Here is a 23,685-nt window from a genome sequence, read left to right as displayed (position 1 = left end):
TTGCTCGGCCAACCGCTGCTTATGTAACTTTACACGTGATATAAGTCTTGGCAGCCAGTCCCAAAAAATCAGAAAACACCGAAAATGGTCAAAGAAGCATCAAAGACCACAGCGAAATCGCGAAAATGTCGTCCCGGCTCGTTTTAAATCGATCAACCGCTTATGTTGTGACTCGAGTGATTTATGGAGCGTCAATCCGCCCAATTACTCGTTTTCAATGCTTTACCACGCGCCCAAATATTCCCCGAATTGCCGAGCCAGCAGTATGGACAGCTATGATCCCAAAGTTCCTGCGTCGCGACAGGAGCCAGCAGGGTAGCTCTAAGAAAAGGGGATGGAATCCTGCAACCTATTTTATCGTTATGTTTATACTCGTAGGCTCGCAAGCCCTTCGAATGGTTCAAATCAAGAATGATTACGCGAATTACGCCCGGAGCACGGAAGCGAAAATAAGGGTGCTGAGAGACGTGATCGAGAGACTTCAGAAGGGAGAGGATGTTGATGTCAGAAAAGTGCTTGGGACAGGGAATGAAGTCGCTGAAAGGGAATGGGAAGAAGGTAGGAAATGGGATCCTGCTCGTTAGCTACCAGAGGCTAACTGCCTAATAGTCCTACAAGAAATTGAACAAGCTGAAGGAGGCAGGGAATCAAGCACAAAGCGCAAGACCTTGCCAGTCGACAAGGCCATTTCCCGCAATGATAGCGATTCGATTAAAGCGGCATCTACGAATACTTTAACGGAGAACAGCAGTAATACCAGTGAACCCCAACCAAAGAAACGTGCAGCCAGCTTCTATTAATATAGGAGACTGAAGTGTAACCTTTTTCGAACCAAGAATATACGGTCACCGATACAAGGCAGTCACGGGATCACCTTAGCTTTTCTCATCCGTTCAAAAGTCCGGATCCAGCTCTCCGCCGGCTCCTCGTCGTCCTTGAACCCAGTTGATTTCAGTTTTTGAAGGCTCAGGTGTCTATCGAAGTTCAACTTGGTTAACTCCCAATTAGGCGATCCATCCATACTCGGAGAAGAGACAGGCCAGCCTTTGAGACGAAACACGTCCACCATCTCCTTGTACTCGGTGTCGTGCATGCTGATGTACTCATCTGGGCCCGGTGAACCGGTTTTATCGGTCTCATTATCTATAGGCGGCTTTCCAACAAGCCCGAACCAGGAGCAAATGGCTGGCCAGGTCATCTCCCAATTGGCGGGGCTCGCAGATGAAGCGACGTTATATCCTTCCCCGTTAAGCGATGGCTCATCCAGCAATGACAGATGTATGGCTGCTTTTGCAATAATGTCTGCTCCAGCTATATTGGATAGCGCTTTCCAGGCGCCAAAGCTCCCGGGAAACGGACATTCCGCGCCCTGTCCATTGATATGCGCAAACAATGAAAGATACATGGCGATTGGATATGCAGCATTATAAGCATTCATTCGAGGAACAAACCCTGTGAACTGTGAGCTAGCTATCCGCTATGAAATGACGCATTGGCTTTACAGACCAATGATTTCATCCGGCCTCGTCTCGCACCACCTCCAGGATTTGCCCTTGGAGAACTCTCCCATGAAGTTTGTGCAGGTTTGGTAATGCAGCATATCACATAGCGGTTTCTTCAGAGGCGGCAAATCCTCAACCAGAGGAACAGGGTGGTAGAAATCGTTTGTGAAACATACTCCATATATGAATGTGCCATACTGGAGGTGAACGAATCTCAAGTTTGGTGCCAGGCTTTCAATCGCCGAGAGAGTCCGCCTCAGCGCATTAATGGACACGGCGAAAGGGTCGGAACAGTTAAAATCAACGGGGGGATCTTGTACTATATCAAAACAATTAATTCTGGATATCTTCAACCTCCATTCTCTCCGCATTCAAACTTCATGAAACCCTACTCAAATAATACACATGCGTTAGGCTCTCGACGTCCTTGACTCTGTCCTCGAGCTTCTGTCTCAACACGTCCTCCTCATCATTGTGCAGATCGAACCCCGACGCCAGCGTGAACCTCTCATCGCGCGGCCAATATGACAATTCTTCCTCGCTCATAGGCTTTCGCGTAAGCCCAGTTATGCGATCCCATATTCCTGGCCGTGGATAATCCTGGAGGAGCTGATTGGTAAACGCCCAGCCAGATATTCCTGATGCTCCTAGTACGATCGCATGAAAGCCCTTGTTCTGGGACGACATTGTGATATGCATTCAATACAAAATGATATTTTTTTTTCCACAATAGATGCCAATATTCGGTTTTTAGAGAGTATTCAAACAATGGGATTTCGGTGTCGTTTTATTAACTTCATCCCATCCTCGGTCACATGTTTTCGCACAAGTTCCGCGATCATGCAGACAACGCGCCCAGATTTAATACGAAGGCCGCGTGCATTTTGACGTTGGAAGCTGTCCATTGCCCTGGATTTTCATGGTCTAACCAAGGACTTCAAGAGCCAGAATACGGGCGGTCTGACAAATCAACTCGCCCGGTCTTTGGTGGGAACTCCAAATGAAGGCACCTGGAATCCTGTGGTGGGATGAAAGCCAAAAGTCCCCATCAATGACAGTTCCTCTGTTACAGTTGCAGAAAGAGATAGAATTCAAGACGACAATTATATTCCAAAGATTAATTTGCAATGGTCAATATCTCCTTCATGCGATGCTGTGTGGTATATTAAGAAAAGCCGGAGAATCCTCCAATAGCAAGAAAGAGACTCCAAGTCTTGAAATGCCAGGAACCAATCAAATACAACATTGTAAACATCAACGTATGATGTATAATGCATGGAATTGTCACGAACGCCCAATCTATAAACTTCAAATCATATGCGAGAGCCTCTTCTTATTGAGGACATTGTGGAGGCCCGCCTCGAACCGTATAGTTCAGGATACGGCGGGACGTCTCCGGCCAGCTCTACACGCATCGAATAATCCGGCATCTCAAACTGTTGGGGTATCGGCGAATTTGACATCTCTTGAGGAGAAAACGACTTGGTATAGTCTGGCGGCGGGACTTCCGGTTTCAGAGCGGGTTCGGCTACCTCTATCGATTTACGTCTACTCCTTCGTCGCCGTTGAAGGTAGATAGCAGATAGAATCAAACATGAAAGAACGCTAAAAGCAATGGCAACTCCTATACCGATCTTCGCGGCTAAAGGCAAGGCTGTAGAGCTCACGGACGATATCGGTTTGGAGGTATCTGTTGGGAATGACGTGACATTGGCCGGTAAACCGGATGTCGGTGAAGATATCGTTTGAGTTGGCGAGGGGGTTGATTGCGATTTGGTGGAGCCGACTATATTCCCTTTGCCGTCTAGTTCAATCCCTTCCCCCTTTTCACAACAGTTCTTGTCAGAGTCACAGCAATACTTGCCGTCCGGACATCTTGTCACGCGGGGTAACAGGCCGTTCCAACCCGCTCCTAAAAGACCGATGGTCAGTATATGCCTTACGACAATCGAGAGAGAATAGGAATTTTTACCATATAGACATATATTCGAGCAGTTACGCCAAGGGTTCACCGCACATAGTGCATTGACATACTCTGGAGAGTCATCTTGAGTACAAAGGTTGTTGCCTGTGCACTGATGCAGGTAATGACAGCATGCATTCGATCCCGGGCATTGTGTATTGTTCGTCAACGGCCTCCCCGTGTAATCAAAGCACGTTTGCAGCGGAGTCGGGTCCTCAATCGCGGCCACGGGGAAATAGTATGGAATGACCAGCACGGTCAACGGCAAGGCGGCTCTTAGCAGGCTTAAAGCACTCATCTTCTAACAAATCATGAAATTGAAACGAAAGACTGTCCCTTCAGCAAACCCTCTAGCGATCCACGCAAAAAGGGCAAACCTCCTAGGAAGCTGACCGTTCGCACTGCGAGAACGGGGAGAAAAGCAAAGAGAAGGGAAAGACTTGAAGTTTTCACGACCATCGTGAAAAGAAAAAGCGCCAGCAGAGACTGGGGGGCACAAGCAGCATTTTGGACAGCCCCAATTCTGGCCATCATCACCGGAATTGCATCTTCTGTTTGGGTCAAGGTGGTTTCGATATTGCACTATACCCGATTTGGGTATCAATAAGGGCCGTCTGTGAGTGGAGGTCTAACCGCCGTGATTTCTTGGGGAGCAAGGGTCGAGAGAACAGTTTGGAAGGATTTGGTTCCCTGGACAGTATTGCTCGTGTATCTTGCAAAGAGAATTGCGAGATTCGCTTGATTTGACAGTTTTCACGTTAAATGTCGCTGTGAACAATGGCATTGTGATGGGGGAGCAGATTTTGTTGACGAGGCGCGATATCACGTGTTAGGCAGCCAAGCTGACCTCACCTGTTGACATTCAGGCGCAGTCTATGTCTATGAGAAGCTCTATGCTGTTGGGATAACTGCTAAGAAATCAGGATGGAGAGAGCTAAGAGAGAAGCTTCAAGGTAGGAATAAAGGTGAAATTTATAACAAAACTCGACCGCTGAGATGAAATCACCTGAGAGACAAAAATCATGCCGTCAGATGCCATGATCTTTCTGTGCCACAAAATACTTGAAAATATTTGTTAAAATGTCCGCCCTTTGGGAAGAACACAGGAGTCACAAACGAATCTCACCCAAGAGACGAGGGCCCCAAAGCAAAGGAACGCGAAGTCGAAGGAATTGATCACGGAGTATCAGGAAACGATCAGGGGGTACTAGGTCAAAAGCAAAAGGCCAATATTAAACGGCATTATGAGAGACAAAACCAGGCATCGTGATATCGTAACGGCAAAAACGAAATGGACCAAAGGGAAAAAAAAGAAAAGAAAACAATTGCAGCCAACGGGGTTAAGGGAGCAACGAGCGAGTCTAATACACCTGGGAATCGCGGCCGAAATTTTGGCGGACTTCGCTGAAAAACAAACGCTGTCGATCTAAGTCTTGCGCTTTTTGTGCTTTCTCTTTATCCCAGAAGAAAATATCAAAAAGTTCCAACCTGCCATGCCTGTTTGAAAAAGTCTAAATATCACATCTATTGTTCTTTTGGCACAGGAAAAATCCAAATAAGCCAAGGAGGTAAACCGAAAGAATTGTGTGGAAAGAAATGTTCACTGCTTTGAAGATCCGGGGAGTCCTGGCCAAGTTTTACCCTGAGGGACCCGGATTCGTCCAAAATTCTCGTCCAAGTCCAGGATGAGTTTGAGAGCATTGCGTGAGCGGAGATATGGCAACGGCGCGGTGGCAGGCTGAAGGCCGATGCCAGGCTCGATTGACCCAGTAGGAGTGACCTCTTCGTGAGCGGTTCCAGGCATAGGGAAGAACTTCTGGAGGACTTCGTAGGCAGCGAGTGTGAACCCAAACTGGGGAGAAGAACGCAAAATACGTGCAGGCCCTCCCTTGAAGAAGGCCGTGAACCCTTCTTCCTTCATGATTGTCGTCGCGCAATGACGTAGCGAGGTATATTTCGTCTCTCCCTTTCGAGCTTCCACCTGCAGACGGGTCTTGATGACGTCGCATGGAGTGGTCAAATAGGCAGCAGGCATACCGGCGATTGCGCCTGCTGTAAGCAGCTGAATAACGCCGAGCTTCTTCGTGGCAGATTCGCCGAAAAGCTCCGTTTTCAGATGGGCGTACGTGGGGAAGTAAATGGCGGAGAAGGGAACTGGCAATTGTTGTCAGCGATCATTTTATCTTAAGATGTCTCAGGCCGCATCCACTTACCGTCACGAAGGAGACACGCGCTTGCACCCTTGTATAATCCCATCAAACCCAAGTTTTTCACAATCCACATGGCGGATCGACGGGGAGCAGCTTGTCCGGATTTCGCAATTTCTCCTTGAACCTGAAGTCGGATTTTAACAATCTCCAATGGGTTTGTGAAAACCTAACGGAACCGTAAGTATAGGCCTACCAAAAGATGGGAAAAGTGTAGGTTATCTTACCACTTGACAAGCACCAGCAGTACCTCCGGCAAGCACTTCGTGGGGCCACCAAATCCCGCCAGTCTCTTTATTAGTGAAACTGCCGCGGACCAAATCGTTGACAGTAAGCTTGATGGCCTTTTCAGGAGCAACGCCAATCAGTTGAGGGACGACACCGGAGTACAATCCAAGAACACCTTCGTTTCGAATGACCTTTCTAGCGCAATCGATAGAATTGGTGTATAGCTTTTCGCCAACACGTGCACTTCGCTGGTTTTGCATTCTCGTCTTGACAAGGTCGATTGGATAGACCATGAAAGCTCCAAAAGCACCTGCAATACTTCCCAAGGCGAAGTGATGGGCAGATTCGAGGAGGCCGTGCAATAGTTGTTTCGACTTTGTAACCGCCTTGTCCGTGGCTTGTGATACTGAGGCGATTGCCTCTGCCCCCAAAGCAGTGGTCGTATGCCAGGACGAATCAATAACCTTGGTGAAATCACCCCATGATAGCTTTCCGGAGGGTGTATCGAGACCGGCAAAGTGGAACAAGATATCGGCCTCCATTGGGGTGAAGAGAGAAAAGCGGGTGACACGCGCGGCTTCGTTCAGGAAATCAGCTCTCGTGATTTTGCCGTCCTTGCTCTTGCCGATTGCGCTCCTGATGATGTATTCAATCATATCCATCTCACGGATGATATTCTGGAATGCGCGCACGTTGGCATATGAAATCTTGCTGCCGGTTGAGATGTTGCATAAAGTCGGCAAATTTTCCAACAAGTGGTCTGAGAGCTTGTGCTTTGCTGTATGAAGAATGATGCGCTGGAAGTCTTCCGGTTCGATATAGCCATCTCCGTCCTTGTCAAAGATGTGGAAAGCTTGCCGGATTCGCTCTCCCTGCAGCCCTCGAAGCATTTGCGCAAACTGGGGATATGTCATATCGTGCCTCGTCTTCTTCCTGCCGGTATACAAAGAGGCCCATTCCGAGTTCCAATCGAAAGGGATAGCATCGCCGCCCTTGTTTGTTTCATTGTACAGTTTCTGGATAGTCTCGCATTTGACAGCGCCGGTCCCATCAGTATCAAATAGTCGAAAAGCGATTTCATACTCGGCATCTGGCTTTGCGAGCAGGCTCTCAAATGCCGCCCAATCGCTTAAATTCACCCGTCCTACCCGTCGGCGGTCGGCGACTTGAAAGAGAATGCCGTACTGTTCTCGTTTTATTTTGTGCTAGAGGGATCAGAACAAAACAGCAATTAGCCTCAGATGTGGGACCAAAAGTGAGAAGTTCACGCCAAATGAGACATTTGATAGAGAGGAGCAGACCTACATAGTTTTCATGCTTTGGAGCAATTGCATTGATGAAATCTTCTTCCATCATATACAGGTCGCCAGTTTCAGAATCTTTTCGCGCATGTTGCATGAAATGGGATTTGACCTGTGTTGACAGGGGAGATTCGGGCTCCGGCGTGCCAACAAACGAAGCCTTGATGGCCTCCTTCACTTGCGCCATGTTCAATGACTGTGAGGGTTATGCACCCAAAGAATGCTAAGCAAAAGGTGCAAAACAGAGCTTGGAAAGTGCAAACAAGAGTCAATCAAAAAGGAAGCACGCTGCGACGAGTTGATATAGTGAATGAATGGACTGTCGAAACAGAAACAAAAGGATGTCCCAATCACAACGCTATCATACTGAACCGCCAAAGGGCAGAAGACAACTCTGAACGAGGGGTCAGGCTCTGAGAAGCAGGAGATGGCGCACGATGAAAAGGAACAGCAAGTGACAGAAAAATGAGAAACTTATTTTTTTTTTCGCTCACTCCTTGAACCACCTCCAGCAAAAGAACAGTTTTCACTGGATCGTCCTGCCGATCCAGCCGGGTCTTCTTGTGTGGGCCTGACTAATTTTAGCGGTGGCGGTTGTGGCGGTGCTTAACTGCTGCCATCAAACTGTTGCAGTTTTCCATGTACTGGAGATGCTGCACTGAGAGGAGCAGAGAGAGGAAAAGGCCGTCAATCAAAAAGAGACAGCTCCTACTAGTCCTCCCCATCAATGCCAGCTGCTCATGTCTCCAGGCTGAGTATCACAATCCAACGGCCGCCATCACATGATCCGCTGCCATGTGGCTGGTGACAGGCACCAAACCAAAAAAAGAAAACCGGGGATGCGTCCACTGACAGGGGGCGAGAAACAGCAAAAGTCGCGGTTATCAGCAAACTTAATGGGGTGCTAGATACCTAGGTCTGGAGGAAGAGGTTGTGACTTGCTGGTGAATCTGGAATAACTACAGAGTAATGGCAAGTGTTTTCAGGATTTATTTGCCTCTTTATCCTTGTTGAGGTCGCAAATTGATTGTTCAAAACGCATTGAATTGCTGTGCATTCTCTCTCGCCTCTTGTTTCTCCAGATTCTCAGTGTTTCCAGGCCGAGTGCAAGTACGGGGCAAATTCAACTCCACCAAACCCCATGGAGCTTTTGACCCACGGTGTTCGGCTCGGAGGACTCCAGGTCCGGCGGAGAAATACGCTCCGGTCGCCGCGATGCCGCTTGGAAACGTTTTGGCCGAGGCTTTGTTAGCTAAACGTTTGAGCCAAAAAACATAATGGCACTGCTATCCAACGATAGAATCGATAGACGACTTGTGGGGGTTATTTGAAGGTGGTTTACGGACTGAACCCACCGGCCACCTCAAAGATTGATCCTCTTGGTGCAAAATGTGGCCCTTGCCCTCATACAGCATTGAGCTTGGGAGGATGGGCAACTGCAGCGACAAACTGGCACCTGATACCCGTGAATATGAAGTTCCTCTGTGCGACGAAAATGTGGGCGATTCAAATTATGGAAACGATACTCAGCACTGATTCTATCCTATCTACTTTGGAGTCCTGGACGAGCACTACCGCGTGGAGCATACTGCCGTGGTAACTGTTGGGTGGCTTATGATCTCGAGTCTGAGGAATCTGGTCCTCTGTCATGATTGAAACATGGAGAATATAAATTATTCAGAAAGTGCGTGACATTGTGAAAGATGCATCTCATCTTCTCACATCTCTTGATATGGTCACACTCTATGAGACCAGCGTGATTGATGAATGGCATTCCTGAAGATGGCATTCTATCATATGAGCATGTTTCGACCTCAGTCCTAACAAACCCTCCATGGCAATTTCAAGTCATCATGGGTATAGACTGCAGATCGGCGATGAGCGATGGGCATGTAGGCAAGTCCCCTGCCTTCTCGATCTGAATCTCCGCCTTTGACGCAACAAGGTTTGCTACCATACTGTCTACACAAGCCAATGCTGAAGAAGAGTTGAGGAATGATACCTCTTGATTATTACCTCAATTATCAGCTCCTGCTTGATATTTTTCCTTTCACTAGGAAGGAGATTCCAGCCCTGACAGCACAGAGGCCCAACAGTCATATGCGCAACTGTGGACCTTTCCATTTCTCCTCACAGGAGAACCTCTCTGCCAATGATAGTCCAACCATCCATGCAACATGTTGAGCTAACCCCTCCAAGCCCAGAAGATTTCTAATATTTACAATCCAAAAAGAGGGGAAAATAGAAGGATGTGCACCACAAAGCTTATTGCCTGCCGTTGCTGGGATGCAAGAGAAGATGCCATTGGATCAATCCAGCGGTGTGACCATGCCTGTTGATTCTTTGCAGAAGACATGCTGCATCATTGGCTGCCCAACAATCCATGGCAGGACGAAGACAGGCTAACGAGCCGTTCCCCTCATGCTGTCACTTGCAGAATCCCATCACAATTGGCACGGCTTGCAGGGTTCCACGGCGCTAGTCGAGATGCCTTTTGCCTATAAATAGCCGTCAACCCAACAACCATCAGGTCCTGAAACTTCTCCCAGCATCTGTTCTGAGAACCGGTCGTCTCAACCGGGCTCCTTTTTTCGGTCGAATCCTTTCTTCTTTACATATTTTGTGTCATTTGTTGGCTGGTCCAACGTTTAGTTAATATTGGTAACTACGAAAATAGCAATAACTATATAAAAATATCGCGCCTTGTTGTTTTGTTAGTTCTGCGCCTCTTTGATCCATCGTTTGATCGCCTTCTTGGTTTCTCTCTCTTTAATTGAGACTTGTCCACCTCTTCTGTTCTCAAGGTCTATCGTTTATTCTCTACCTACTCTCTCTATTCCTCGCCAAAAATGTACGCTACCCGAGTCGCAAAACCCAAGCTCTCCCTCAAAATCACCACGCCCACCTCCGGCCTCTCATCGCTCTCGCTCCCATCTCCCGCAGCCATGGCCATGCCAAGAACACCGCACTCTCCCTCTCCCCAAAGCCCGACTGCGCTCAACACAGCACGCAACAGGAGAATCAGCCAAGGACACCTTTCTCCGTTGCCCCAGCAGCAGAATTTCACATACTCCAATTCTAGCACGGCAAAGAGCATCCTGAAAAAGAGCAAAGCAGCCAGCAACGAAACGAGGAAAATTCAGTTCAACGGAGAGCCGACAGTGCATTGTATAACGCCGATTGAAAACCCCGATGAATATTACGGATCGTCTGCGAGGATGAGTCGGGAGGAGAAGCGATGGTCAAGACTCTCGTGAGCGCTGGGGTTGCGGAGAAACGTTGTCGAGCAATCGACACGTAGAGGGTTGATATCTCCCTGTTAACGAATTGGCTCTGATGATGCGGTTATGAGCACCGGACCACCACGACGCCGAGTTAACTGCGGCCTCTTTATGCCGTTGCTGTCGCCCTAAATCAACATAGCTTATTTCGGTCACCAGTAAGTATGGTCCAGGTTTTGGCTAGAAACGGACCGGGGGTGCATCTTCATCGCCTTGCTGGAGCTCCACGCCTGCAGTCCCGGTCTGGGGGAGCTCGTGGTAGTCGACGTTGTCCATGTGCTCGCCCTCGGTGAGAATGATATGAAGCACATCAGGCTCTTCGAAGTGGTGAAGATGTTGAACGGCAAAGCCCTCGTCCGCGAATCCACACTCGCCAGCATCCACAGCAGCAACAGGGAGGAGCTTATAGTTCAAGATCAAGCTTGCTTCAGGCGCGGGAATACAAGCACATATCGGCGTTAAGGGGAAATCTGTGCCAAGGGGAATTGCCCCGACAAGGAAACGATAGGTGGGCGCTGTGGAGTGGCCATGAGCTGGGATCTCTAGGTCATGTGGGCGTGCTTGATGGGCGGATGAGGATCCTGAATTGATAGCCTATACGAAATGAGTGAACGGCCATTCTCTTGATATTAAATTATAAAAAGTGGCTTTATTGATCAATGCTCATTTGCAAAAACACAAGTGTCATCTTAAGCAAAATGCATTAACGTAGCCTATCACTCAGCGACGGCCACTACTGTCCGGAAGCCGAAGAGGCGGTAGCCTCGTTGGTCTTTGATCGATAGGGAGAGGTCAGTGAGGGAGAGTAACCCGTTATATATACTTAGAAACAAGCATGAGTCAAGGACTGGAAAGTTGCATGATGAGCCTTTCCTCCCGTCCTGCTTAGCCCTGGCGCTGGCTGAAGCTTGGCATCAAGAGATGGCCAACTGAAATAGAAATTGAAGGCTGTGAAAGCGTCTGCAGCTTGCGGAGGAACCAACTTCTTAATCATTTTGGTATGGAAATGATGACTATGGGCGTGTCAATGTGAGCCAGCACTCTGTTGTACTCATTGTACATACGTCCATCTCAATTCTCCAATGCTGTTATTCTCCGAAGCGGCCCGCAGAGCTTTCCGCTTTCCCACAAGTCCCTCGATATGTTGCGCCTCGCGGCGACAACTCCTTACTCTCGCCATCGAGTCGTCATGGTATTATCCCATTTAAAACCGAGATGCTTCTGAATCACTTGTCTAACTTTGATTGCCCTCAGTGATGACTCTTCAGTTTCCATTGTGGAAAAACATGGCTCATCCGCCACCGTCCACTTCCTCGAAAATGTCACCGCTGATTCACGGGAATACAAAGGCATTCACCCCATCGTGGCTCTGGACTCTCACCAAGAAAACCTCGCGAAATTAGTCCACAAATCCCTACGGCACCTCCCGCCGGCTCCCAAACAGGAGGGCAATGACAAGTCGGTATACCTTTTGCCCGTGGGTGATCAACCCTCCGTCGTACGTAGGCGAAAACCAGATTTCATCTCCGTTACTCGGGGGCCTGGGATGCTGTCCAGTTTGAGCACTGGATTAAATACGGCAAAGGGATTATCAGTGGCATGGCAGGTCCCTTTGGTGGGAGTGCACCATATGCAGGCCCACCTACTGACCCCTAGATTGGCTGTTGCGCTTGAGGCGCAGAAACACGCAGCCTCAGCGAGAGGGGTTGAATTCCCTTTTCTGTCCATATTAGTCTCTGGTGGCCATACACTGCTCGTTCACTCCAAAGGCCTTGTTGACCACCAGATCCTTGGTTCCACTGCCGACATTGCGATTGGAGATGCATTGGATAAGATTGCTCGAGTGGTTTTGCCGCCGTCATATCTTGAGAAATCGAAAACGACAATGTACGGCAAAGCTCTGGAGGCTTTCGTCTTTCCGAATGGAAAAGCGGATTATACTAATTACAAACCTCCGTCTACCCGCGGAGAAGAGATTGAGAAATATGAGGACCCAAAGTGGAACTGGACCTTCACCATGCCGTACAGCGAAACGACCACAGTAGCATTCTCGTTTGCAGGCTTGTTATCCACGGCTCACAAACAAGTCGAGATCTCCAAAGTGAAATGGGGCTGTGCGGAAGATGATTTTCCCCACGATGCACGGGTCGCATTGGGAAGGGAATTCATGCGCGTCTGCTTTGAGCATCTCGCCTCGAGGACAGTTATCGCCCTACGAAATCTTAAGCAACCAGCAGGCAGCGAAAACTGGAGCAAAAAGGAACGTCGAAAGAATCAAAAGATGCTCGCGCAGCTCGACAACCCCGTGAAAACGCTGGTCATAAGTGGCGGAGTGGCTGCAAATCAGTTTCTTCGCCACGTTCTCCGTTCGTTCTTGGATGTTCGTGGCTTCAGAGATGTTGAGATTGTTGCGCCGCCTATGTATCTGTGCACAGATAATGCAGCAATGATCGGGTGGACGGGAATTGAGATGTACGAAGCTGGTTGGACAACGGATTTGAAATGTCGAGCAACGAGAAAATGGTCACTTGACCCTAACGCTGATGACGGAGGAATTCTAGGTCCTAATGACTGGGTTGGGCCGACTTAATCAACACCCAGCCTCATGGCTCAGATTGCCCACTTGGAAAGGGACTCATCGAAAGTGATACCATCTCAGCGTCATCTATATTATACTGAACACGAATGTAACTGCTGATTGTCTATGGCAATTTCTCCGTGGTATCACTCGACCCTTTGCTAGTAACTTTGATTTAAATGGTCCCGGAATCGAATCCTGAAAACCAACAATTACCGATATCCCACTGGATTGGAATGCCGGCCCTTCTCCCTCGCTGTCCATGGACGTTTCACTTCCATTCATAAGGTGAGACCTAACAAACCAGTATGGCTCCTTAACAGAGTATATCTTGCATTCTCACCACAATTATACGCATGGCAATACCCAAATTACTGAACAACCCGGAGGATAGAACGTTTGCGAAGCTCATTCCACAGAGATGGAATACCGTTAAACATTTCTGGGCAGCTTTATTGGAGTGGTAGGTCTAAACCGCTGTTGCTTTTTGGCTCTTGGCCCTCTGAGACCAGTTGTTAAACCCGCCCCATGTATTTCCCAGCAGTATGGGGTTGTTGTCGAGCAACAAAATCCGAACTATCAGGGGGACTACCATTGAGACCTGGAACCACCGGTGAATGCCTAATTCATTATTAACAACCTCACGATCCCATTTCTACACTTTGTATACCCTGTGTATACACTGATTAACTATTCATTTATCTTGCTATTTACTTATGGCTGTGAAGCCTCCTTTGTTCGTAATGCAAATCAGTGCAAAACCTCAGTTTCCTTGGTTTCCCACTCTGTTGTGGCGGTATACCATAGCTTTTGGAATGCTTTTGAGGGTCAGAGCCCCTGGCGCAGCTCCTAATATCTGCTTTGGCACAGCATATCCCAAGGATGTTTTCCTAGAGCATATATCAAAATCTTCAACTTACGTCATAGAGACTACCTCTGGCCCTACTCTGAGCATGGCGATGGAGGCTCCACCTACAGTCGACTGTTTTAATGCCCCGGACACCTGACCTGAAGCTTGATGATTACCTGCCTATGAGCTGTTCATGCTGGTACTGCGCCACACTGCACCCAGTTTCACGGCCTATACTACACCGAGGCTGTCCCAATCAACAAGAACATCTCCCATACCTGAAGCTTCGGAAATCAAGATCCGGGCTAGGACAATCAGTCTTGCTATGGTGTCAACCCCACCGAATCAGCCTCGCCTCCGAATTTCTTACTAGGCAACAATCCCACGTTTGATAATATAAGCACGCCAGCCCTTATGAAGGTGAGCTCTAAGGGCGGCGAAGCTGTCGTCCAGGCACCCGTGGTACCGTAAAAGGAAACCAACCCTGCACTGAAATCTAGGCCGCATAGAATCTGACGTCGTCCGCTAACCCAAGATTGGAAGTTTTACGGGTTCAAAAACGCCTTGTGTCATAGGCAACGATATGGATCCCACCATAACGCTTCCACTTTAGAAGGGCTAGTTAGTCAACTAGCCCCGGACCATCTCTCGCGCTCCAGTCGAGTGTTATCGCTGGGAAGCACCCCGGAGACTGAAAGTACCATAATTCACTACGAACCTCAGGGTACTGTTAACTCGCTAGTCTTCGCCCGTCGCTAGGTTATAGCTATGATATAGGTAAGCTGCAGTAACTCGTCGCGCATATCTCAATTCAATACGGAATATGCTGCATACTCTCTAAATAGTAGATTGTTGGCTAGTTAATGCAAGGATCCATGTTGCTTGCTCCTCGAAATGCATATCGCAAGCACTTTGACTTCATTCTAGTCCATCATGCGGCTATTACCGAAAGAAAGAAAAGAAAAAAAAAACGGAAAGATGAAAAGCCGCGACTCAAAAAGAAATGAACAACTCCGGACCTTAAATGCCAATGTCGCAAAAGAAAAAAAAAACAGCGAGATCAATCAGTGGAAGTGAAGACAATGCAAGAAAATGCAACGCATAGTCGCAAAAGGCCATCCCCAATGCAAAACGTCAGACATGACTGCGAAAAGAGGCACATATGAATAAAAGAAGAAAGTTGCACATTAAACACACGTATTTTGACGCTGACAGTTACGAATAATTCGGGGTATATTCATTGCAGCAGATTATGGATGCTGAGTCTCTCCTCATCATGACTATCATGACTGCCCCCTCGACCTTCTCGTTCCGGGAGCTCGCGACGTAACTCGTGTTGGCCCAACGTGGGCAAAAGCGTTCTTGCACCTCGCTCAAGGCACTATTTCGAGTCCATTAGTCTTGAGATGCAAAACTATATTAGTTTTGGATGAAGGGACTCACAAGCTTCTCTACGTCTTCCCAGTTCTCCCCAACGGCGTCGGCAAGTGGACGCCAAGTTTGTTCTCGCATTTGCATATATTGATTCGCCAGCCGATCGATACGTTCGTCGTTCCAATCCGAGCCCCGGCGTTTTGCGATCAACCGTTCGTAACGTTTCCGACATGCGTTGGAGGACTTGCTAGGGAAATGTTCCTTTTGGATCTGATTCCAACCTTGAGTTTGCGCCCGTGCTGCGAGAAGAATCTCGTCGTCTCGAGGTGACCAGGGACCCGAAGTGTTGCTAGGGGTCATTGGACTGGTAGGTAAAGCAGTGGATGAACGCTCGGCCCCTGATAATCGACTTGGATAGGTCGCGATATGGGGTGGGATATGGCGGGGTTGTGAGCTAGGTGCGTGCCATGGGTTGAGAGTATGAGGAGCTGCGGGTGCAGAGGTACGAAGAGGATTCATTTCTTTTGAGGTTGCCGATGTCCCTGTTTTCGGTTTCGACGAAGGGTATGGTGCTGATCTTCTGGGGCCTCGTGAGGGCGTCTGTTTCGGCATTTCAGTTTCCGCGCTTCTTGCACACCAAAAAAGAGACACAAAGGGTGGATTCACTTTCTCGTACTGGGGAAATGGATCACCCAATGTGCTCTCAGAGGTAATGCAATACCCAGAGTGGCCAAGTAATCGGCTTCTGCTACCAGTAAAGACTGGATTCCGGAGGATCGTATGCTTGGTAAATAATTCGGAAGGCGCGCACATAAGCAAGGGAAAAGGGTATTAAAATTAAAAGGTATATTAAAGCAAAAGACGAGACGAGAATATATAGTGGCAACTAGAGAGCACAAGATGTAGAGGGTTCAAGCGTGCTCGGGTGAAAAGCAGCCTTGCTTGACATGACCCTACTACGCCGCAATAATTTAAGGCAGCACCGAGGCTTCTCACAGGGCATAAAACAAAATGACGCCTGTGTTCAAGGAGAGCTGGTTCAGCCTAAAAGTTCGCCAGAGGTAGGCCAATGATGAAAAAAATCGGAAAATATTGCTCGTTGACGACGGGTTTAGCGGTCTTATATGACCCTTAGCACTGAAAGCATCTGCAGATCATGTTAGGACGACCTAGCATGGGAGTTCCATAATTGGCACCATGAACCCTGGGCTTTTTGCGTTTGATCTAGCCGAATGTAAGTAGCTAGGCGCCTTAAAAGAAGCTAGGAAAGCAGAATGGCGTTGTGTCGTAATCGACGCTACAGCATGCAGCGGAGGGAAATGGAAGGGTGATCTGGCTCTTGGGCTGCCTAGCATGGGTTTCGCTGGCCAGAGACACAAGCGCTGGGTCAAGCACATCCTCAAGAAACGATTGGTAAGTAAGCGGTCGTCTGGCGGTCGCAGCCAGAAGGACGGCCTTGATTAGATGGATGGCTGCAGAACGAGCGGCTCCACGGTGGAGCCTCGCTGAGGTTTGGCAAGCAGCCTATGTTCCCTGCTGGCCAATATGCTTTTGCAAAAGCATTGCGGTGCTTGTGCCCGCATTCCTAGACAGATGCACCGTTATCATGCCTAGTCGTCGAGGCAAGTGGCGAGAGGGGAAGTCCTCCGTCGGGAGGTGACCCCGGCCTTTGACCATTGGAACTCTGCAGGACCGGCCCAGGATGCTCACGCACGAGTCTCCGAAGCTCAAGCATCTAGCAAGGAATAAATCAGTCACGGCCATTGTTCACCCATGCTGATAATACCTCTAGGTCCTACTAGTCGGCTCAAGGGACAGGGTTACCCGGTCCAGAGGCCTTGGTCAATCATGAAACTTTGATTTCGAACCGTTTCCTTTTTTGAGAACCTGGTCGAGAACGGGTGCTCCCGACTCCTCAGCGCTTAGATCGACGGCATTGCTATTTATTGCTCGTTGGACATCACATTGTTTCATGAACAGCGGACGGGTTTCATGACCTGCATGCCCACGGATTTTAGAGTTGACGGACGGTCCGCTGTGGCGCGAAGCCGTGAAGCCAATGGTGCTTTTGTTTAGCCGCCGGCCGCTTTCCGACCCGCATGGAGAGGACGAGGCTTGCGTCTAAGGGAGAAGTAAGTTAAACAGGAGTCATCACAAGCAAATCTGAGGAACACTCAGGAGAACCTTGAGCCGACAGCCCCATCCACGCCGTGGCCGGTGTCCAAGTGGACGCGGCTATCACCACCCTGGGTGAAATAGTCTTCCTTAGCGCCCGAACCGTGGAGTCTGCTGCTGTTTTGCCCTTCGAAGGCGGCGACAAGAGAGTTGTGGTGGCAGGGTTATTTTTAGACAGCCCACAGGAGCTGCAGCCGCCATCATTGGCCACCAGGACCACAAGTTGAGGTGCAGGACAGGCTAATGCGCTCAGTAAAAATAGCGGCCCCAAGCGCCGGCATACGCTGTGTAACTCATGGCGTGTCTGCATTAAATCGTCGGGTCAGTGGACAGGCATCTTTCAGTTAGTTCGAGGTGCATGGTGCGTAGAGACGGGAATCGAGACGGGAATTGCCAGGGATTGCCCGCAGGCACGCTCGGGCAGTCTGGGGTTTCAGTCCAAACTCCATCCTGCATCGTGGAGGCGAGAGAACCCGGCGATCGATCATTATCCGTTGATGTTTGATGCGGGGAGGATCGATGAAGGGTTTGAGCTGATACAAGAAATTACCGGGTGAATTCTAGCTTGGAGATGCCTATTCTCCCGGCTCGCACTTTGAGCGAAAACACTTGTGTTGCATCACGCTTCCATGGAGCCGGATTGAAAGAACTGAGTTGATCGAGATGATTTAGGTATTTGTATTGGTTCTCCCGTTGCATTACCACAGAATCATATAGATGCAGACAAGAGCTTGTAACGTATGTAGGAGTAAAGGCAGAGCCAATATGACAACCTCTTAAAAAGACCAGGCGAGCTTTTGTTTACGTTACTTTGTCCCTACCAATAACAGGGACCGTTTATTAGCCGCCGGCCACGTTTCCGCTTTGCTGAAGCCCGGATAGCTGCTTTCGAAGTTCAAGGAAGAAATCCTTGCCGTTTACCATTGTATTGGCTGATGCGATTTTCAGCACAGACTTTTATTTTCAACATTGAAGAAACACATACGTTTTGAAGCCCACGGTCCACTCGATCTGATGCTGTTTGCATCTTTGCCATTAGACTTGTAGGCGACAGGTTGGGAGTCTATTCGAAACTGCCGCATTAGCAGCCATGTCGCGTCGGTTATCGTTTGTAGGATTTAGAACGTACCACCTGGACCAGCTGGTTGATAGCCTAAAGGTTTTCCCCATAATGAGTAACATGCCTGTAAAGGGCGCCAGAGAAAGCATACCTTTTCTGAGTGCATCTTTCAACTCAGTTGCGTTGAAGCCTCGAACGGGTGTGTGGTGTTCTTGTGCGGGCCCACCTAACGGTCCACTCCAGGCGTTGCCCGCATTCATCACATTGCCTTGCCCTCGATACCCATGGCGATCCTGCTGGTGGCCGCCCATCGACCGCTCACGAAAATTCCCGTGATGTCGCTGGCCCGACGACCGATTGGGGTCATAGCCACGACCACCACGCCATCTAAGCAAACGGGCCACATCAGTCAAGAGCCAAAAGCCACAGACAAAACGACACTGACCGATCATCTCCTGCACCGCTCATCCTTACACCGCAGCGCTTCAAACGGCATACGAGCACTGGTTGTAGCTGGTGTTGAGGCCGAAGAGCAGCAGAAGCGCGTGGAACTTAATCAGCAGCCCGAGTCAGCCTTGGCATCGGCGCCTTGCCTGAATCGGCTAGGCCCACAACCTGCTCCATCACGATGACCCTTCCCTCACTTCAACCCGTCACCGCGAAGCATCGCGACGGCCAGCTCAGGGACGTTGCCAGCGCTGCCTCGTGCCTCTTGTCTGCGGGATCCATCTTACATATCAAGGCTTGGGCGATGGTGAGCGTTCAGCTTTATGTCTGATCTCAGCAGTGACATCCCCCTGGGCTTCCATCGACACCCCTAGCCTTAAAAAGATAACAAAGCCGGTGTTCACGTTCCTTACGGGAGACCTACGCCATATGACTACCACTGCGAGGCGTAAGCCTTCGGGCTCCCGGGCTAAGCCTCGCGTCGGCACCCAGTTGAAGAATCCACGAACTACGGATCAAGATGGCAACATCGAGCCGCCTCCCAAACGACGCAAATATATACCAGGGGGGCCTGGAGGCGGTGGAAGATACGTGGAAATTGACGGCACGGAGACGCCTGTACGCCCTCTGAATTCCTCCAGCCAAAACAAGGCCGCCTCACGTAGTAGGCCCCCGCGTGAAAAGCCTCGAACCGCACCTCCCAAACCACCGCAACCACCGCCGCCGCCGCCGCCGCCTCCCCCACCAGCGACGCCACCTGCCTCTGCACGTCCAAAACGTGAAAAGAATCAAGCCCGTCGATACAGCTCCGCCGCTGCAGCAGTACTTGCCGTTGCACAGGGAGACGGTTATAAGCCGAGAGAAGAGCGTGGTTGGGAAGAATTCCATCCAGACCTTGATATCGATGCTAAGATAGCCGTATTCAGCTCTGAGGAGGTGGATGGTGTCGTGCAAAATGGGTCGATACACGACACGAGCAGTGGTGACGGTGCTGTTGAAGGAGAGAATTCTAGCTTGTCCTCGTCAGCGCTCAGACGAGGGCCAGGCAGGCCACGGCGGGGTGATATGCCGTTCAGTAACGTCGCAACCCCCCAACCCCCTAAATTTGTTCCACCTCCTGGACCCAATCCCCGTGAAAAACTCACTCTTCCCAAGCCCTCATTTGTCCTTAAGGACCCGTTCTTACCTTTTGAGCAAAAGGGGGTTGGACAACAAAATTATGTTGATCGCACAATGGCGAGTGTTGGTTTCCAAGAGAGCGATATTTTCTTGCGCCACGAGCGGCGTTTAATTCGAATGACCGAAGATGTAGTAGAGGAGGATTTGGATCTGGATCCTCCCGCTGCCGCTGATGGAGACATCATCAATGCCGCGGTGGGTAACAATGGAGTTGGCCGAGTCGAATATGATATGGACGAACAAGATGCGAAATGGTTAGAGACCTACAACATCCAACGAAGAAATGATCAATTTGAGCCTATCAAACCGGCAATATTCGAGATCACTATGACCAAAATCGAAAAAGAATGGCATGCGCTCGAAAAGAGGATACCAAAACCAAATCCCAAGCCGCCGCAAACCCAGCGCCCTCGCTCAAGCTCCGCCGCTGCAGTTAATGGTGAGCACGCTGGCCCAGGGGAAGAGCAAGATAGCAAATGTGCTATTTGTGATGATGGAGATTGTGAGAACTCCAACGCTATTGTGTTTTGTGATGGCTGCGATCTTGCGGTGCACCAAGAATGCTACGGAGTTCCCTATATACCCGAAGGCCAGTGGCTTTGCCGCAAATGTCAGCTAATTGGCCGTGGATCACCGTCCTGCATCTTTTGTCCCAACACCGAAGGGGCTTTTAAACAAACGAATACGTCGAAATGGTCGCATCTCCTGTGCGCTGTCTGGATCCCCGAGGTATCCATCGGAAACCCGTCTCTTATGGAACCTGTGCTAGATGTGGAAAAGGTCCCGAGGAGCCGCTGGAAGCTAAATTGCTATATCTGCCGCCAGAAGATGGGGGCATGTATACAATGTAGTAACAAGAATTGTTTTGCTGCGTTTCATGTAACGTGCGGAAGGCGAGCTCGACTGTACTTGAAGATGAAGCTTACCCCCGGAGTTCCTGCTATCATGGATTCCAATGGCTTGAAGGCATTCTGTGATCGCCATGTGCCTCCGGATTGGCGAAGGGAATTCAACACAGAAGGCGCTACAGCTGATGCTATTGAGTACTATCGCACCACGATGCAAGGCAGGCGATGGGGCGACAGCCAGGCAGCTGCTCTTGCTTTGGAACCGGAGTCTCCCGGCGGTGAGGGTATCGAAGATGACCAGAGACCTGTTACTCCGCGCATTACTTTGACTGTTGGCGGCAATAAGCGCAAACGAGCTGGGCCTCCAAAAACAATATGGAAGCTTCCATCCGGTGCTCCAGTTGTACCCCAGGTTATTTTGAATAACGTTATTGCTTCCCTGCAACGTTTTACTGTCCGCCAAAGGAAACAATATGCAGAGGATGCCTGTAAATACTGGACACTGAAAAGAGAAGCTAGAAGGGGCGCTGCATTATTAAAGAGACTCCAGCTCCAGTTAGAAACGTTTTCATCGATGGAAATGACGAGACGTAATTTTGCTGGAATGGGCCCTACCGGAAGTGTGAGACTGCAACGGCGCATGGAATTCGCTGATAGGTTATATCTGGACGTGGATAAAGTTCGGATGTTGTGCGACGAGGTAAAGAGGCGAGAATATGAGAAGTTAAAAGATGCCGAAACACTTCGAAACCTGGTTGATTTGGTGTATTTCCCCATTCCTCCGCTGCTCCGGCCAATCTTCGAGAAAGTACAAGCGTAAGTCTCTCAGTTTGGATGGCATTGCTTAACTTAATTAACTCGTTTTGTACAGGCTTGATGGAAAAGGGGTCTTTCGTGTAGGGCTACTTTTCGATCCGTTCGAATCTAGAAAACCGGGCCTATACATCCGTTTCGACTTTTTCTCGAGACCTAGCCCATGTCTCACATCAGAAATTGGTGTGAATCTGTAGGAGATACCGCTGAATTACACTTCAAATGCAGGCTAGTGGCCGAGCGCCAGAGCTAACTGTGGAGCAACGAGAGAAACGCAAACTCGCGAAACGAATCATCAAGGCCCATCCCAGCCAGCACTAGAAGATGCCCTACGGAAGGAAAGCGAATTGAGCGGCAAACCTTTTGAAAAGGAATTGAAAGACCTGGATCTCATGTTAGAAAACAGTGTCCTCTCTCGAAGGGGGTCTTTATATGATTCGATTGAAGCGGCGGCCAACGAAAGCGAACCTTGCGTGGATGTCTCAATGGTGAACGACTTGGCAAGTAGTGGTGAGGGGGGAAATGTCCGTGATAACGAGGGTGAAGATATTGAAATGGTAGACGCCACGACCGTCGAGCCAGCAAAAGACTTACTATCTAATGTGACTACCGAAGTTGATGCCATGAGACAGAAGAACGACGGTGAGAAAATGACGAATCTCGAGTCTACCGACGAAACACACGCAAACTCCGATGACCGGCATGCAGTATTTACCCCACCAACCGTCCATAGTGCTGTATTAAGCGAGATGGACAATAATCCCCAAAGCGGCGACTCCAATCCGCCGGGCTTCCCTGAGGCACAAGCAGCTCCACCTACTCCCCCTGCGAGTTTTAAAGATAGCCACCAGCCGCCATTGGCACAAGGAGGTATTCAGTGGTACATGGAGCCATTTGACCCCGTCGGCACTACCATCTACGAAGAACGATGGACAGGCCGCGAAGTCCTACGGGGCATGAGCGAAGAGCTAAGTGAGCTTGACGAAGACGAGTTGCGACATCTAGTTGGAGACGAATTTGTCAATGGAGCCCCCAGAGAACAGCTGAATGGCACCGACGATATGAAGGATGTTGACCCGGCAGGGAGCATTGAGGTTTCGAAGCCAAAGGCCCCGAGGCCGAAACGGCGTTGGCGAGGGTTTAGATAGTCGGCATTTGGGCCCATGTACTTTATTTCCCAGCCATGGAGTTCCGGAGAAGGGAGTAATGATTTGTAACTGGGTGGTTTGTTAGTTAGATACCAGATTTATTAGGCCTAATAATTGTATTCCGGTCAATCAGTGCCAGCAGTTTGATATACGCGGTATATGGGCCATCCATTTTGGGAAAGGCTACGGTCAACTGAGCCGGTGCTTACCTAATTAGCCCGTGCCAAGAACAGGCCTCCGAAGCTCACCAGGGAGGCCGCGCTAGGCCTATTTCGGGAGGCCTACATTTTCAACTTGCCTCTCTTCCTCTCCAGCACGCTCTCTCACTTTTTCTCCAGTCCTCACACTTTATCAACCTCATCTTTCTTCTCTTTTGTGCTTCCTTTGCGTCATTCGCAAGAACCTGCAAATCACTTTCTTATTGCAACTCTCCTGCTAGAACTTAATCCAGCATATTGCAAGGGGTTTCGAGTGGCAATACCGCTTCAGTACTCTACCACTTCCATGACCGAGATGGAATACGACAACGAAGGCGGGCGCTATGAAGGTAAGAACGTCAATCTTCGACCCATGTGCATCGACCGCTAACGAAATCTACTTACAGACGCTGCCCGTTATGATCGGGATCGCAGCGCGTCCCCTCGAGGCAACGGTCATACGGCCACCCGCAATCGCAGCATGTCGCCAGTTGGCCGTGGTGATGCACGGTAAACTCGAGCTTGTTCCTATGC

The 23,685-nt window shown here is 49.5% G+C and overlaps 12 protein-coding genes across 12 annotated transcripts; 5 read left to right on the top strand and 7 right to left on the bottom strand.

Annotated features, from left to right (window-relative positions):
- Positions 1-125: 125 nt before the first annotated feature.
- On the top strand, positions 126-584 carry UREG_01884 (uncharacterized protein; the record flags this gene model as incomplete). The annotated part of the gene is made up of 1 exon (XM_002542322.1): positions 126-584. The coding sequence occupies one exon, from the start codon at positions 126-128 to the stop codon at positions 582-584; it is 459 nt and encodes a 152-aa protein (XP_002542368.1).
- Positions 585-862: 278 nt separating this feature from the next.
- Positions 863-2,189, bottom strand: UREG_01883 (uncharacterized protein; the record flags this gene model as incomplete). The annotated part of the gene is made up of 3 exons (XM_002542321.1): positions 863-1,452; positions 1,507-1,821; positions 1,895-2,189. 3 exons carry the CDS (start codon positions 2,187-2,189, stop codon positions 863-865), a joined length of 1,200 nt encoding a protein of 399 aa, XP_002542367.1.
- Positions 2,190-2,815: 626 nt separating this feature from the next.
- Positions 2,816-3,996, bottom strand: UREG_01882 (uncharacterized protein; the record flags this gene model as incomplete). Its single annotated transcript, XM_002542320.1, has 2 exons — positions 2,816-3,570; positions 3,843-3,996. 2 exons carry the CDS (start codon positions 3,994-3,996, stop codon positions 2,816-2,818), a joined length of 909 nt encoding a protein of 302 aa, XP_002542366.1.
- Positions 3,997-5,065: 1,069 nt separating this feature from the next.
- UREG_01881 (uncharacterized protein) lies at positions 5,066-7,388 on the bottom strand (the record flags this gene model as incomplete). Its single annotated transcript, XM_002542319.1, has 4 exons — positions 5,066-5,619; positions 5,679-5,841; positions 5,900-7,105; positions 7,206-7,388. 4 exons carry the CDS (start codon positions 7,386-7,388, stop codon positions 5,066-5,068), a joined length of 2,106 nt encoding a protein of 701 aa, XP_002542365.1.
- A 2,662-nt stretch (positions 7,389-10,050) lies between these two features.
- On the top strand, positions 10,051-10,458 carry UREG_01880 (uncharacterized protein; the record flags this gene model as incomplete). Its single annotated transcript, XM_002542318.1, has 1 exon — positions 10,051-10,458. The coding sequence occupies one exon, from the start codon at positions 10,051-10,053 to the stop codon at positions 10,456-10,458; it is 408 nt and encodes a 135-aa protein (XP_002542364.1).
- Positions 10,459-10,662: 204 nt separating this feature from the next.
- On the bottom strand, positions 10,663-11,101 carry UREG_01879 (uncharacterized protein; the record flags this gene model as incomplete). Its single annotated transcript, XM_002542317.1, is given in 2 exon segments — positions 10,663-11,063; positions 11,083-11,101. The coding sequence occupies 2 exon segments, from the start codon at positions 11,099-11,101 to the stop codon at positions 10,663-10,665; spliced, it is 420 nt and encodes a 139-aa protein (XP_002542363.1).
- A 390-nt stretch (positions 11,102-11,491) lies between these two features.
- UREG_01878 (uncharacterized protein) lies at positions 11,492-13,072 on the top strand (the record flags this gene model as incomplete). Its single annotated transcript, XM_002542316.1, has 2 exons — positions 11,492-11,511; positions 11,737-13,072. The coding sequence occupies 2 exons, from the start codon at positions 11,492-11,494 to the stop codon at positions 13,070-13,072; spliced, it is 1,356 nt and encodes a 451-aa protein (XP_002542362.1).
- Positions 13,073-13,823: 751 nt separating this feature from the next.
- UREG_01877 (uncharacterized protein) lies at positions 13,824-14,015 on the bottom strand (the record flags this gene model as incomplete). The annotated part of the gene is made up of 2 exons (XM_002542315.1): positions 13,824-13,950; positions 13,981-14,015. The coding sequence occupies 2 exons, from the start codon at positions 14,013-14,015 to the stop codon at positions 13,824-13,826; spliced, it is 162 nt and encodes a 53-aa protein (XP_002542361.1).
- Positions 14,016-15,147: 1,132 nt separating this feature from the next.
- On the bottom strand, positions 15,148-15,896 carry UREG_01876 (uncharacterized protein; the record flags this gene model as incomplete). Its single annotated transcript, XM_002542314.1, has 2 exons — positions 15,148-15,291; positions 15,354-15,896. 2 exons carry the CDS (start codon positions 15,894-15,896, stop codon positions 15,148-15,150), a joined length of 687 nt encoding a protein of 228 aa, XP_002542360.1.
- A 585-nt stretch (positions 15,897-16,481) lies between these two features.
- On the top strand, positions 16,482-16,957 carry UREG_01875 (uncharacterized protein; the record flags this gene model as incomplete). Its single annotated transcript, XM_002542313.1, has 3 exons — positions 16,482-16,518; positions 16,588-16,697; positions 16,874-16,957. 3 exons carry the CDS (start codon positions 16,482-16,484, stop codon positions 16,955-16,957), a joined length of 231 nt encoding a protein of 76 aa, XP_002542359.1.
- A 1,446-nt stretch (positions 16,958-18,403) lies between these two features.
- UREG_01874 (uncharacterized protein) lies at positions 18,404-18,830 on the bottom strand (the record flags this gene model as incomplete). Its single annotated transcript, XM_002542312.1, has 2 exons — positions 18,404-18,522; positions 18,671-18,830. 2 exons carry the CDS (start codon positions 18,828-18,830, stop codon positions 18,404-18,406), a joined length of 279 nt encoding a protein of 92 aa, XP_002542358.1.
- A 565-nt stretch (positions 18,831-19,395) lies between these two features.
- UREG_01873 (uncharacterized protein) lies at positions 19,396-22,954 on the top strand (the record flags this gene model as incomplete). The annotated part of the gene is made up of 3 exons (XM_002542311.1): positions 19,396-21,809; positions 21,865-21,989; positions 22,077-22,954. 3 exons carry the CDS (start codon positions 19,396-19,398, stop codon positions 22,952-22,954), a joined length of 3,417 nt encoding a protein of 1,138 aa, XP_002542357.1.
- Positions 22,955-23,685: the final 731 nt, after the last annotated feature.

This window comes from Uncinocarpus reesii, genomic scaffold (assembly GCF_000003515.1).
Source record: "Uncinocarpus reesii 1704 scaffold_1 genomic scaffold, whole genome shotgun sequence".
NCBI lineage: Eukaryota > Fungi > Ascomycota > Eurotiomycetes > Onygenales > Onygenaceae > Uncinocarpus > Uncinocarpus reesii.
The sequence above is the reverse complement of the archived record's forward strand: the minus strand, read 5'-3'. Positions and strand labels throughout refer to the sequence as shown.